At 34.8% G+C, this 16,085-nt stretch overlaps 1 protein-coding gene across 3 annotated transcripts in view; it reads left to right on the forward strand.

The window, feature by feature from the left end:
- BRINP3 (BMP/retinoic acid inducible neural specific 3) overlaps positions 1-16,085 on the forward strand; it is a 418,385-nt gene that overhangs the window by 13,277 nt on the left and 389,023 nt on the right. For all 3 annotated transcript variants that reach the window (XM_042257081.2, XM_042257082.2, XM_042257080.2), the window contains exon 2: positions 10,222-10,507. In XM_042257081.2, the coding sequence (XP_042113015.1) occupies positions 10,272-10,507 (236 nt within the window). In that variant the 5' untranslated portion in view covers positions 10,222-10,271. The remainder of the gene's footprint in view (positions 1-10,221; positions 10,508-16,085) is intronic.

Here is a 16,085-nt window from a genome sequence, read left to right on the forward strand (position 1 = left end):
GGTTTAATTCCTATATAAACCCAGTAATAAATTACATAGCTAAGAGTCAGAATGACTTTCTTTCCATTTTAGCATATTACTGTATACTTCAACAGATGTGTTAAGATAAAGCAATGACTTCTCTATACATCTGGTGAAGTATGGAAAAGAGAGTGGCAAAATCCTACCTATGTATATTGGGTTCCTTAAAATCCTACCTACTCCACTGGGTTCTTTAAACATTCAATACCTTTAGGGATTTCCCTGGTGGCACAGTGGCTAAGGCAGTGCTCTCAATTCAGAAACCCCAGGTCAGGAAAGCAGAAGGTCTCACATGCTGCAGCTAAGACTTGGCATCAGTTCAGTTCAGTTCAGTTGCTCAGTCATATCCGATTTTTTGCAACCCCATGGACTGCAGCACGCCAGGCTTCCCTGTCCGTCACCAACTCCCAGAGCTTGTGAAAACTCATGTCCAATGAGTTGGTGATGCCATCCAACCATCTCATCCTCTGTTGTCCCCTTCTCCTCCTGCCTTCAATCATTCTCAGCATCAAGGTCTTTTCTAATGAGTCAGTTCTTTGCATCAGGTGGCCAAAGTACTGGAATTTCAGCTTCAGCATCAGTCTTTCCAATAAATATTCAGGACTGATTTCCTTTAGAATGGACTGGTTGGATCTCCTTGTTGTCCAACAGACTCTCAAGAGTCTTCTCCAACATCACAGTTCAAAAGCATCAATTCTTCAGTGCTTGACTTTATAGTCCAACTCTCATATCCATACATGACTACTGGAAAAACCAAAGCTTTGAATAGATGGACCTTTGTTGACAAAATAATGTCTCTGCTTTTTAATATGCTGTCTATGTTGGTCATAACTTTTCTTCCAAAGAGTAAGCGTCTTTTTATTTCATGGCTGCAGTCACCATCTGCAGTGATTTTGGAGCCCCCCCAAATAAAGTCTGTCACTAAATAAATATTTTTTAAAAATCAATACCTTTAAATAAACAATGTCTAGATTAAGGAAGAGCAATTTTAGGCCATATGAAGTATAAAATTATAGATAATAACTAGAATTGAATTAAAGTCATAAATTAATGCATCATAACTAAAAAGATGATGTAAATCACTGAATAATGATACTCTCATTCTTTTCTTAAATTTGACTATGTACTACATATAGTTCATGAACATTCAAAGATGGTAATTTGTATGTACATGAATATAGGAAGACGATGTGTCATGTCATGCATGCATGTTTGAATATGTCAAATTTAACATGAGTTTAATTGGTATTCATGAAAAGCTATATCTTTAAAATTATTTTTGTTATATTCAGGGATCTTCCTTGCTAAAGGTAACTATAATATATAAATATATCTATGTTTTTAGCTGTAGTCTTGAGTTTTCACACTGTTGTACTTTCAAATAATACTTATATTAGAAATGATCCTCATATTCTTGTTATTATCTGGTATGTTTGAGAACATAATAAAACTGACCTTATATAAAAATTTATAGGTACATTTCAACAAAATATTAAGGTCATCTCACTCTTCTGAAATGATATTATGTCTCCCGTCTTGAGATACCAGTTCTATGTATGTTGGATAGTGCTTTTTTTTTTCTTTTTGTTATACTATAAAACAACTTATAATCAGATTGAGTAATCAGACCATTAGATTAATCTTGTAATATCTCTGAAGATCAGATAGGTATATTCAATCAATCTGACCATGATTATACTTTTAACAATAAATAACACATACACTCTGAAACCCTTAGTTCTGATTTTTGTTTTTTAGTTTATAGTATGTCTTAAAAGATATTAAACTGAGTAAAATTTAGGTGATTAAGCTATTATCTTTGTTGAAAACATTACAGTATATGGAGCAGACATGCTTTGAAAAGCCATCATATGAAAACCTATATTATGAAAATTCATAATATGTAGTTACTCAGATCACTTGCTTATAATTGCCTGAGATAAAATGTTCCCATTTTCGTTTTATTTTCTATTTTCATTATTTATATTGTCCATTTAAAGATTTTATTTTGTTCAAAAGCATTTCATTAAGTGGCAATGAAAATCCTAATAAATAACTTCCAATATGCAATTAGTTCTAATTTGGTTGTGGTGTGGTCTAACAGAGAGCACAGTTTTCGGTTTAAGTTCAAAAGAAGTGCTTGAAACCTTGCACTGCTGCATGTTCTTTCACCCTGAACTTGAGTCATCTAAATAAGTCAATGGTGATAATAAAACATGCCACACTGTGCCTCTAGGAGGCAAAAGAGGAAATATTGGTAACATGCATGGCATATCAAAAGATCTTAATATGTGTTTATTTTGTTGTAAAGAAATTAAATATAGCATGCCATTTTCATCATCAGTCTTCCCCCCATCCCCCACCTTCCAAAGCAAGGTGCCAACCCATTCGACTGTTGTATCTATATTATTATTCTTTAAATTCAACGGTTGCAATACTGCGTGACACACTGTACTCATTAGTGAGAAGAGGATTTGTGTTTGACTTTGCTCATGAACTCTCATTCATTTGGTCTATCTTTTGAAACCTTGAATAATGGAACATAAATGAAAAGTTTCCTAACTTTCCACAATTGTGTGTGTGATCATGAGAATACCTTATATGTCTACCTACAGCTAATTAATAATGATGCTTTCAGATCCTTGTTCTTCACAATTTTTGAACATTAAGAATGCTTTGCTTTGGTACTGCTTGAACATATCATTTATGATTATCATTTGAACACAGAAACTATGACCTCAGAACTCCATTCCTCTCGTTTCTCAACTGTCAAAGCCAGTGCCATCCTGAGGCATAGGTCAGTTGCAAACTCCTCCATAAAATATTCTTTTTTCGCCCCACAGTGAAGAAGTTTTCTTAACCTTGCCATCTGTATCGCATTAATTACACCTCAATTTAGTATTTAATTTATCATCATTTATTCATTCACTCAAACAATACTTATTAAACAATTTTATTTCAGACACTTTGCTAACTGTACTCAGTTGCCATTAAACTAGGAACAATGATTGTCCTCCTAAAACGAAGTCTAATTGGGGGCAGGGGAGATATGCAGACAAATAAACATTACACAGATAAATATGCAGTGTCAATGTGCTATAATAGATGAAGTGATGGCTTCATAAACTATAACTGGTTAACCTGGAAGGGTCACACAGAGGCTTTGTGGAGGAAGTCGCAACCTAGTCTGAAGTTCAGAGATAGGGTTGGGTTTCGGCAGGTGAAAAGGTCCAGGTCGAAATCATGGATCAGGTGAAATAAACTGCATAAGCAAAGGTGCTGAGGATAGGGAGAAAGTGAGGAGAATTTGTGGAATAAAATTATGGCTGGAACAGAGTTGATGTTTGGTTGATAATGGTAGTGGCATATACACGGCATGGGGTTTGAATGAATTTAAACAAGGGGAGACACTTAAAATTATTTATTTATTTGGCTCTGCTTGATATTTGTTGCTACAATGGGTTTCTCTAGTTGCAGCGAGTAGGGGCTGCTCTCCAGTTGTGATGTGCGAGCTTCTCATTGTGGTGGCTTCTTGTTGCAGAGCACAGGCTGTAGGGCGCACAAGCTTCCATGGCTGTGGTGCACAGGCTTTGTTGTTCAGAGGCTTGTGAGACCTTCCTGAATCAGGGATCGAACCCTTGTCTCCTGCACTGGCAGGTGAATTCCTTACCACTGAGACACCAGGGAAGCCGAGGAAGGAAGTTTTATAAATTTTCTTAAGAGTTTGGATATTTTCCAGAGGGCAACATCATGATCACAGGCGTGTGTGTGTGCTAAGTTGCCTCAGTCGTGTCCAAATCATTGGGACCCTATGGTCTGTAGCCTGCCAGGCTCCTCTGTCCAGGGGGATTCTCCAGAAACCTGGAGCAGATTGCCATGCCCTCCTCCAGGGGATCTTTCCCACCCAAGGGATCCAATCTGTGTCTCCTGCGGCTTCTGTATTGCAGGCAGATTTTTACTGCCTAATTACTGGGAAAGACCTCATGATTACAGAGTGGGAGTAAAAGTGTTGCAAGCTCAAATTTATTTATTTATTATTTTTTTTTAGTAAGGTAGCTCTGCAGTTAAAAAGACAGATTGGAGAGAGTCACATCGGTGTTAGGATGATCATTTAAGCTATTGTAGTAATTCATACATGTTCTGGGAGGTTAGTAGGACCTGCGGTCTCCTCCCTCTTTTAGTCCCTCCCAAGAACACTCCTGGGTGAGTTTTATGAGACCTACTGTGGGCTGGAATGCCCCTCCTTTCAGCCCCTCGGAAATTCTTCCGGTTAGTTTTCAGCCTGTGTTTTCCTTCTGAGAGACAGGCTCAGGCTGGTGGTTACCCCTGTGCCTGGCAGAGGGAGGTAGTTTCGGTCATCAACCTTTCCCTCACAACAGGAGGCAGAACTCTTAGAATTCTGGAGCTGGACGGTAAGGAAAATTAGATCTGAGCGAAGGGAAATATCATTTGTAAGATAAGGCACCAGAGTAAGAAACAAACGGAAGAATGTTGATTTTCAGTTGACAGAGGTATGTGTTTCTGACAGAGATGACTAGGGGCAGTACATCCTGCCTTACATATGGCATTCCTCAGTTAATTCTAAACTTCTGAAGACAGAAGTGGTATTTTTTGTGGCCCCTAGGGTTTACACCCATCTCACAACATATCAGAGTGTTTTGTACATTGTAAATGATGGATAAGAGTTACTCTTTTATGCTTATTTTCTATATTAAGTAGGAATATAAATAATGAATAAATGTGGAGACACTATTAAAAATTTACAGTTATGTTTTAACTTTTCCATCACTTATTTACTTATACAATGTTATATTTAACAGTTATTTAGAGCTAGCATTTATTTCATTCAGAGCTAATGTTTATTTCAATATATAATGAAAATATATACTATCTGGTAAGATAATAATGGGGCTTTGAAAGTGGCACTAGTGGTAGAGAACCGATCTATGAATGCAGAGACTTAAGAGATGAGAGTTCAATCCCTGGTTGGAAAGATCCCCTGGAGGAGGACATGGCAACACACTCCAGTATTCTGGCCCAGAGACGTCCATGGACAGAGGAGGCTGACAGTCTATAGTCCATAGGGTCACAGAGTCAAGCATGACTAAAGTGACAGCACGCACGCACACAAGATAATAGTATGTTATATACTAATAGAATTTGGAACTATTTTATACAAATATGCTTATTTTATAATGCAGTTATTCTTTGTATACTTGATAGATTTGATACAGGATGCTTGGGGCTGGTGCACTGGGATGACCCAGAGGGATGGTACAGGGAGGAAGGTGGGAGGGGGGTTCAGGATGGAGAACACATGTACACCCGTGGCAGATTCATGTTGATGTATGGCAAAACCAATACAATATTGTAAAGCAATTAGCCTCCAAATAAAATAAATACATTCATATTTTAAAAATTGATATATAAATATAAATGTTTGTACTTGATAGAATAATATATTACATTTCATTATTTGGAAGAATGTGGCTTTTTAAATGAATGCTATCACTTTGGGAATTGGAGACTTTATTTTGATGATTCAAATATTTATATTTACAAATTTTAATATTAGTGATTATGCATGTTAAGAAGCTACTTCATAGAGCAATGCAGTAGTTGCGCAGACTGAGAAATGTAATGAATGGGCCTATGACCTTGGCAAATTAGGCAATTCTCTTTAGATTTTTTTCCATACAAAACAATCTATAAGGGATTGAGACAGAGAGAAAAAGAGAGAAATACTGACTAGAATATGTGGTAAAACATAAACAATTGGCTAACCAATTGTTGAAGGATATATGTGTTTACTAGTTTCTTAGCTTATCTGTGCATTTTACATTTTTCAAAATAAAAAAAGAAAGATCTTTGACACAATTATTTATGAAACTTCTTTGCATTCACAAGGTCCCAAGTGGATTTTATTTCCTCAGAAAATACTTTAGACATTTAGTGAAAATCGGTCCAAGTGCAGATATAAAAGCAATCATATAGCATGAAATGTTAACTGTTTAATAAATATGAATCATTAGCATTGGAATACCAACTAAATATTGGATAATGAATTAACATGGTTTACATGATGATCCTCAATGATTTGACTAATGATTCTAAAGGGTAATAAGTCTGTATCAGTGATTCCTAATCTGCTTTTCATCTTTGTAGTTTCAGTTATATTAGAAATTCACCTGTCATATGATAGAACATATTTTATTTTACACATTTCCCTATTCTATGAATTTCAAATGCACATAAGGTGTCAACATTTTAGGTAAAAGTAGTGCACCACTATCCTGGAATAAGATTATGGAGAGTTAGTGAGGAAGACTAATTTAATATACTAGAATACATATATATATATCATATTTTATGCATTTACTGTATATTACATGTATTGGTATATATTACTAAGTATGTAACATATTCTCAGTGTGTTTTTTTCTGAGTAGATTCTCAAGGCCATTAGGTATTTACAAGTAATAATAATGTTGTGTGAATTGATAATGTTCTCACTAAATTTTATTTTATGATAAATAATTTGTTACAAGTAGACCATGTACTAAATATATATTTTTAAGTAGTATGATATTTCAATAGTCTTACTTTTTTTTATTTTATGAAAAGGGAATCTAGAGCAATACTACTTTTTAATATAAATTCATGTTTTTGTTTTTAATACATTTAATATATATCTTTTATTATTCATAAAATATGCCCTTACATGTTCTGTAAAGTATCGTGCATTGACGTTGTTATTTCCTTAACTGTTCTCTTAGGCACTTATGCCACGGGGTGGCAGAAAAGTTGGAAATGACTTAGTGACTAAACAACAAGAAAAAGAGAACAGAAATCTGCCTGGGCTTCCCTGGTGGCTCAGCTGGTAAAGAATCCACCTACAATACAGGAGACCTGGATTCGATCCCTGAATTGGGAAGATCCCCTGGAAAAGGGAACGGCTACCCACTCCAGTATTCTGGCCTGGAGAATTCCGTGGACTGTATAGTCCATGGGGTCACAAAGTGTCAGACACGTCTGAGCGATTTTCACTCACTAGGCATTTATTCAGGAATAGTAAACTTGAGATCATTTTGTGCTATCCCTGCACTCCAGGGAATAGAATTGATGAATTATTTATAATTTTCAGTTTCATACTACCTCATGATTTCTTTTCCTAATAGTACCTCTGAGTTTAGCTGTTTTCTTGTGACTTCCAAATATCCTCAAAGGAATCTACTCATTACTTTTGCCATTGGTAATAGAGCTCACAAAATTATCATATTATAATAAAGACAATGCAGTAATAATTTTAAAATTAGTACTCATGTACAAGGGTAATTCACATGTGCATTTACCTGCTTTTTTGAAAAATCAGATAAATGATGTCTTTTTGTTCATGAATATGGAGCCTAATGGTCACTTGTTCTAAGGATTTTTGAAAGCCTAGATATAATAATGTGTTAATGTGTTTTAACTCTACTTATCTCCTCGTTTTGTAACTCTTCGAAGTTGTTTCTTAAGGAAGACTTCAATAGAACTGTTAGGTATCATACTTGGGTCGTCGTTGTTGCTGTTGTTTAGTTGCTGAGTTGTGTCCGACTCTGTGACCTCATGGACTCTAGCAAGCCAGGCTTCTCTGTCCATGGGGATTCCTGGGCAAGAATGCTGTAGTGGGTTGCCATTTCCTTCTCCAGAGGATCTTTCTGACCACGGATTGAACCTGTGTTTCCTGCACTGGCAGGTGGATTCAGTACTGCTGAGCCACCAAAGACCTTATAATATAATGATTTCTATAGATCTTCCAAATTACTTGAATTTGGGCAGGATTCTTGTTCCCATGTGCTAATAAACTGTTTTGTCAGAAAAACTCATTTCCAAAGAGAAGAGGGAAACATGTACACATATCAGAAGTTGAAGAAACACAAATAAATCTAACACTAACATTTTTAGGCAGTTTCCCTGGACACAATTTAAGAAAATCTTTCCAGCTTTCTATGTATTATAAGTAAGAACTATGAATATCCTGACACAGATTCAACCTATTTGTAAAGAAAAATATTAAAAGCAGTCGTTCTGGGTAATTATATACTAAAAAATTACAGAATTTTAGGATAGTACCTTAAGTGGCATCTGGGTCAATCATATCCTACATTTATGTTAATAACATGCTGTATCTTAACAAAATCATGTACTTGACCTTAAAGAGTTGGATTTAATTTGAAGATATATAATTATATGATTTTCTACCAGTATAAAATATGCTTTAAAACACTCCTAATGTCCTCACTACATGCTAGGTGGTATTCTAGATAATTTAGATAAGAAAATACAACTTTTGGGTAGCAGTGATTGTGTTGTTTATTTGAATACATTTGATCAAGAAAATAAAAATGTGTTTCACAAAGATAAGAAATAGTTAGTCATTGATGTGTTATACTTTACCATTATACATAATAATAATTATTAGTTTATGAATAAAAATAAAATATATTGTTTTTAAGGAAAATGGCATAGCTTCCACATAAAAACTATATGGAAGAAAAATTTATTTTCTTCATCAGAACTGGAAGTTATGACCTAAATCATTTGACAGTGTTATGTTTCTATAAATAATTAATGGGGATTCAGGGTCTTTTAACTTCTATTCCAAAATCTTTTTATTATATGATATTGTCCTTTCTTATGCTAAATCATTTTTAAAGCATCATCACTTGTAAGGTGTCCCACATTGCTTACAGATGAGGTCATTTTTTAGTCATCACATTTAAAATTCACCACAGAAACAACTCATAATATTGGGGTGAATTAGGTAGTGTATGGATTTTGGACCTTATAATTGTATAGAGGGTGAAACTGAATCTGATGACCTAGGTCAATCATATCATATCATTGTTTTGAGATACTTTTTAGTTGCAAAATTGCTGTATATCTTTCATATTGAAATAGTTTAGGATTAAATTATGAATTAAAGGTTTATAACTAAAAGCAAATTAAGCTTATCAATCAATTTAACCTAACACCAAAGAAATATGGCAACCATTATAGTTAAAATATTTTACTTAATACTGTGCATTTTGATTGCTCCCTAAAAGAGATTTTACTGACCCAAAATGCTCACAATCAGACTTTCTTGCTAGTCAGAATTTATCTATTGCAGAGTTTTATGTGGTATAAATAATAATATTGAAAAGGTTTTGTGAGATGGAAAGTAAAATGGAATTCAGATATTTGTAGAATATTTTGCATCACCTATAGACTGAACTGAACCGAACTGATAGATATTGTATCAGTTGCTTTGTGTAAAGTCATTACACTGTATCACACTGGGATGATACCTACTGTTACTATAGTTTTGAATGACTATAAAATTAGTGTATGTATTTTCATAGTTTATATATAATATGCATCTTTTTGTTGTGTATATGAATTTTATTGATATGCCAGTTTATCTTTTGAATAACACACAGATGCACATTGAAATCTTTCAGAGTCCTAGAAATTACTTAATTATGATTCTGTTTAAATAATCAGGAAATTTTTTTCCCTATAAGAATAATGGAAAAATATCTAAATAAACATGCTTACCCCCACTCCTACCCACCCTCACACCCATCCATCTATCTAAATATAGAGCTAGATAAATGGCAGATGCATAAACACACACACAGTATTATTTATGTATTCTAAGACCCACAGTTCCATTCCATCTTAGTTTATCTATATTATGGAAATAACTACCTGCATAATTTTAATTAATTTAAAGCCTATCTCTAAAAGAAGTAAAGGATAAAATATATGTAGTGTTAAAATTTACAACATAACTTATTAAATAAACATATCAAGTGTTTCTTCTGAAACTGTTCAGTGTCATAAAACATTTATGTTGAAAAAGTAATTATGAGTGAAAGTTTCTGATGATCATTGCTCAGAGTGGGCTTTAGTGATCCACTGTATGATGTTGCCCTGACAAGGTTTGTTGGAACTCAGTAACTCATTTTCTAGCAAATGAAGAAACAATCTAAGTATGAAAGAGCTCTGGAAAAAAAGAAATCATTTTGGTGTACTACTTGCGATTGACTTTTGCCATCATCTAATTTAAGACAATGGTATTAGACTTTTAAAAAAGGATTTTCCACCTCAGCACCTTAACTGCTAGAAAAGAACCTTCCAGGGGCTAACTAATTGCCTGTGTATTTTGTCTAGGTGTTGAGGGAAAGCTAAGAGAATGAAGGCTCTAAGTCCCCAGTGGAAGCATGATATGGCGGAGCAGAGCTGGTGCTGAATTGTTCTCTCTGATGGCTCCATGGGAGTGGATAGCACTGAGTCTTCATTGCTGGGTTTTAGCGGTTGCTGCTGTTTCGGATCAGCATGCCACAAGCCCCTTCGACTGGCTCCTCTCTGATAAGGGACCCTTCCATCGTTCACAGGAATACACAGATTTTGTGGACAGAAGCCGGCAGGGATTTAGCACAAGATACAAGATATACAGGTATGAAGCAAAGGGAAAGCAATGGCAGAGATGTCTTCCTTGAAGGTGGTGGATAAGTAAGTTGCTCTAAGGGCAAGTTTCAGATGGGAAAGGGTTTTATGTGAAGGGTTATTATTTGTCATTCACCACGGTAAAGTTTTCTGGTTATTGCAAAGTATTTCTTGTGGATGCAACTTCTTCCAGAAAAACTGGATAATGGTGACCATTTGTGTACCACTCCCAAATTCTAGACTGCTACCCTGCTGTAAATTCAGTTCACTGGGACGCTGGGTTTATCGCTTTAAGTACTCAAAATTTTAAATCAGAATTTCTTGAATGGCATTTCCTTTCTACCTTGTACCATGCTTTGTTACCTTTTTTAGCTTAAATGGAAATGGCATCTTCTACGAATCACTGAGAAAGAAGTTGAGTCACCTCATCATTTTTTACCTTCAAGGTAATTGCGCATTCAGAAGCTGGAGGAAATGGCCATGGGATAAAAAGGAAATGCACGTAAATAGGATCTGGGAGCAAGGGCCAAGAAAAAGGAAGAGATTGAGATATATGGCCTTTAACTTTCACTGCTCTTCTAAGCTTGAATCTAAATAAGTTACACAAAAGGAGTCATACATTAAATCTGTCAGACTGCTTGCTTCCCACAAGTGCAGTGAATCCATTAAGTTGAGGGGTATACAAGTGGTTGCCTGAATGGGTTAGATTGCATTGATCTATGCCATAAAGAACGTTTTATGAAGGTTATCGGTTTGGTTTGTTTTTTCATGATAGAAGTTTACAGTTCCCAGAGACTGGTTTAGCATGCATGCAGAAGCAACATTTCATTTTGTATTGGTGTTTGTATCTGTGTAGTTCCTGTTATATAAATATTTTATTTTATGTTATATGCGCACCAGAGGGCACTGTGCTTCTGATCTGTATGTAGTCTTTCATATAGCATTCTGAGAAATGTATAAATCCGATCAGCCATGCATATTTACAGAAGAGACTGAGGGTACTGAACATGTTCTGTAAGGCATCACGCAATTCTTGCTCTATGTGAGTGTGTCCCTTTATTCCAGGCAGCCAGAGCACTGTCACAAGTCTGCAAAAAAGAATTATTCTACACTAGTGAATGAAATGACAAATATTAAAGGTTTCCTTTCTGAAATACACCAGGAAGCAGTCAATATATTATGATTCCAGTTATAATCATTTTTACATGTTTTTGTGGGTTTAGCCAGATTTCTTTCACAGACTGAGTGAAGCTATTAAATTTCAGAGAGTGAGACTGTCTTCTGTTTCAGCATTCTGAAGAAAAATTTTTAACAGTCTCTCAAACAGACTGATGCCAGAGCGTGTCTCAATGATCCATGGCATCTCTGTTGGGAGGTCTGAGGTCTTGTCTTGTGTGTGATTGTTGAGCTTTGGATTGTCGATTGATTGGCTGTGAGTTGCAAACATGGCTTGACATGTGTACAGAGGTTCTTGGCTGAATGAAAGAGGCAATCTTTGGATTACCACAGTGAAAGGTAATAAAGAAAATAATGCCTTGGGATTGGTGTGTAGGGTTCATGCATTCCCTGTTGTCTTCATGTTTCTCTATTCATAAAGACCTTCAGTAACTCTCTACGCCTCATCCTTCTTATGTTTTTACTGTTGTGGTTTGAATAAACATAAATGGGAATTGTTTATTTATAAACAATGCACTAAGATGTCCCTGTCCTTCTGCCTGGACCAGACTACAACTTATATAGCCTTTGACACATTGGCTGATGATGCTATGATCCGTGATGGTTGCATGGTGTAGTATACTCATGAGGATTCCATTTGCCTTGGCACTGTGAGATATTTCATCTGTCCAATGAATACTTCTTCACATTTCAGAGAATGCTGTCTACCTAGCTCTTTGATATAATGGATGGGTTAATATGGGTATGAGTTTTCCCTAGTGAAGTTGACTTTATTTTTGAGAACTTGAGAATCTAATTCAAAGATTAGAATGGATTTCTGGCTTTGTTTAGTTATTACCTCTGTGTTAAATATTTGTCTTAATAATTTTTAGAGACTTATGTTTCATAAATATTTAATTACTGAATTAGTGAATATCTAAGACACATAAGTGGAAAATTAGTATTTTTCACTATTAAGCACTAAATTTATTATTTTATCATTTATCATTTTATCTACAAGTGCTTATTACTGTCATAATCTTCTTTTTGCAAGTTATTGCATTGACATAATATCTGAAATGCTTTAGCTATAAATGTACAACATATTAAGCCTGAATAATTAGGTCAAATTTCTTTCCGTTGTCAGTCTTCATTTTATCTTCTTTTCCAGTAACATATTTTTCTTTTCACCTCAAATATAGAACAACAAGATCATAACAACTGAACATTGCCAGAATCATAGTTAGGACTTAAAGTAAAAGGAACCACCGTTTTTTTGTTGTTGTTGTTGATAGTGTGCATTTGTGTCAACTATCAAGTCTTATTTTTAAATTGAAGTGTATTATATTTTTAGGTTTTCTTCTGAAGCTACGTTAAAAATATGACATGATTACTTTATGAGCAAATCATTGAATTGAAGACCTAGAATGAGGTTGCTAACACTTAAATTGTTATTTGGTTAAATATTAAAGATTGGATTTTCCACTATATTTTAGCTAAAGATGGATAATGGAACTTAGGGTAAGCATTTTAAGTAAATGTTCTCACTTTTAGAAAGTGAACTATGCCTGGAGAAATTTTGCCCATGTAAAGCACAAAATAAGAGTACACTTGGCCCCTTAATAAGTGGAAGCCTTGTGATGGCAGTTATTATGGTCTAGAAACACCCTCAGTCAGTAGGCCCACCAGCAAACATATAATTTCTTCCACACCACAGAAATCCTCATCCTTTTAATAAATTATAGGGGCTCTGAACAAGGGACACACTTTTGGTATTTCTGACACTATTATCTTGAACCAGGGATACGAATTCTAAGATAAAATAGATGGTGATTTTTATCCCACAAAAAAGATATTTCTCATGTGTAAATCTTCATATACGTTGCTAGAAAATGAAAGTCTTTTTTTGCCCCCTAACTTTTACCATTCTGTTTTTAACTACATGTGTAAGAAAATCATGGGGGGGAGTAATGATGCTTTTCTTATAACTTTAAAGAATAATATTACTATGTATCATTTTACTACAACTTAGCTTGCTTCCTCAGAGCGATTTTTCAAAGCAAAATTTGAATGAGAATAAAAGACAATAGGGATAAATATGATGCCTTATTGGTCTTGGTAATATTCCCTGAGAAAAATTATATTTAAAGAATGACTTGGAAGGGATAAGATAGTCTAGAAAAAAAGTAAGTGTTTGGACACTTCATGACAGGGGTAGAATGTGGGGTAGGGGAGAGTTTTGAATAAATGGTTCTGCAGTTTGGGTAGCCATGTGTGAAAAGCAGTTTTGCAGGTGGCTCGGTGGTAACGATACCAACTGGAAGGCAGGAGACGCAAGAGATGCAAGAGACGCGGGCTCAGTTCCTGGGTTGGGAAGATCCCCTGGAGGAGGAAATGACATCCCACTTCAGTATTCTTGCCTGGAAAATCCTGTGGACAGAGGAGCCTAGTGAGCTCTAGTCCACTGGGTCAAAAAGAGTCCAACATGACTGAGTGACTGAGAGCACACACATGAGAAAAATAGAAATGAGATCTCTTTCCAGTATCATATTCACAAATCTACTTTATAGGGAATACAAATCTAAATAAGAAAGGCAAAAATATTGCATTTCTAGGAGAAAAACAGAGGAAAACACTTTCAGATATGTAGGTATTTCCTAGAATTAAAAGCATTAAACAACCAAAACCCTGATCAATTCAGGTATATTAACGTTAACAAGAGTGTAGCCACCAGCAGGATCCTGGATGAATCTCCCAAGCAGGATGTTAAGTTCAAGAAGCATAACACAGGAAACATTTGCACATAATCTGATTTTATTACACGAAGTTCACAAAACAGGCAAAACTAAATTACATTTAGATATGCATACTTAAACATGGTTGGTAATACCTAAAAAATTCCCAAGGAAAAGACTATAACAAAAGTCAAGATAGCAGTTATCTCCATGAGGACGGGAGAAGGATGGGGTTTTTAAGGGAAAACGAGTGATCGCTAAAATAATAACAATACTCTTAAACTGCTTAGTCATTACACTCATGTAGACTCTAGATATTTTAGACAATTATTCATATGGATTTTATATTTCATAATCATTTAATAAGTAAATACGTATTGTGTCAGCTTTGAATTAAAAAACTGAAATCCTCAGATTAAGTAGATTAATTTTTTTCTTTGAGTTATTTGCAAATTCACTATTAAAGTTTATTAAGTCCTTTTGCATTCTATAGGAATCTTCAATTATGTGCTCTGATACAAAATTATATTTTGGTACATATACATGCATTTCTATACAAAAAACAAATTTTTCCTTGTTGCTTACAAAGACCTTCCATTTTTTTAATATGTGATTTTTACTGCAGCCCTTTATTGATGATACTGTATCAATTTCAAAAAGCTACCATCCAGAGATTTTAAATAGTATGTCTGTAAACAGCAGACATGTTAAAAAATAATTAAAACCCATACTTTTGAAATTAAATTCATTAATCATTTTACCACAGTTAAGTAAAACCAAAAGTTTCCATAGATAATTGACCACATCTTTGCAATTAAATCTTCTAATATATAAGAACAAACCCTTTGCACAACTTACGTCTTTCTCTGTTCACATTTATTAGTCAGGTTTGTTCAATAAATATACCCTTGATTTATTTGCCAGAGATCTAATAAAATTGTATCAGATTTTTACAGTCACATCTCATGGTGACTCAGATCTCCCCATCTCTACGACTTCGCATATTTGGCTTTGGGCTATTGGCTTTGGGCTTGGCCTTTGCCTTCTCTTGTCAGTCTGGCATCAGCAAATATGATGCAAGTAGAAGCTTATAAAAGTGCCTGTGCACTTGCCTTGCATTGAATTAGATCTGAAAACAACCTTTGAAGAAGTTCAGTCTAGACCGATAGAGCAGAAGAAACCACACAGAGCAGAGAGGAACCAGGCCAGATGATGTGTTTTGGACCTGACAGCCTCCAGACAGAAAAAATCACCACATGAGGAAGTGGGGCCATCCCAGGATACTCAGACCTAGCTGATCTGGTAGAAAACTGAAAACCACATTAATGAGAAGGCATACTGGAAGAATCAGACAGATGAGCCCAGCTCATAATGCTCATTCATTCACAGAATCATTAATAAGCAAACACCAAATCTTTCTTTAAGCCTCTAAGTTTTGGGAAGGTTTTCTATGTACCACATATAATTGATACAAGTATTTTTTTATCAGGAATATAAATTGGACAGGTATTTATTAGTGATATAAATAATCACTATATACTAAATCACTAAATAATCATGATATAGTAATCATGATATCATTTACAAAAGAACATTAAGAATGTATATATTTTTTAAAGAAAAAAGGAGATTCTGGTTTAAAATGTCTTCTAAATAGCAGTTCTTTATAGCATCACTTTAATTTTTCTATTTAAAACA

The sequence above is a fragment of the Ovis aries genome, chromosome 12 (assembly GCF_016772045.2).
Source record: "Ovis aries strain OAR_USU_Benz2616 breed Rambouillet chromosome 12, ARS-UI_Ramb_v3.0, whole genome shotgun sequence".
Classification (NCBI taxonomy): domain Eukaryota; kingdom Metazoa; phylum Chordata; class Mammalia; order Artiodactyla; family Bovidae; genus Ovis; species Ovis aries.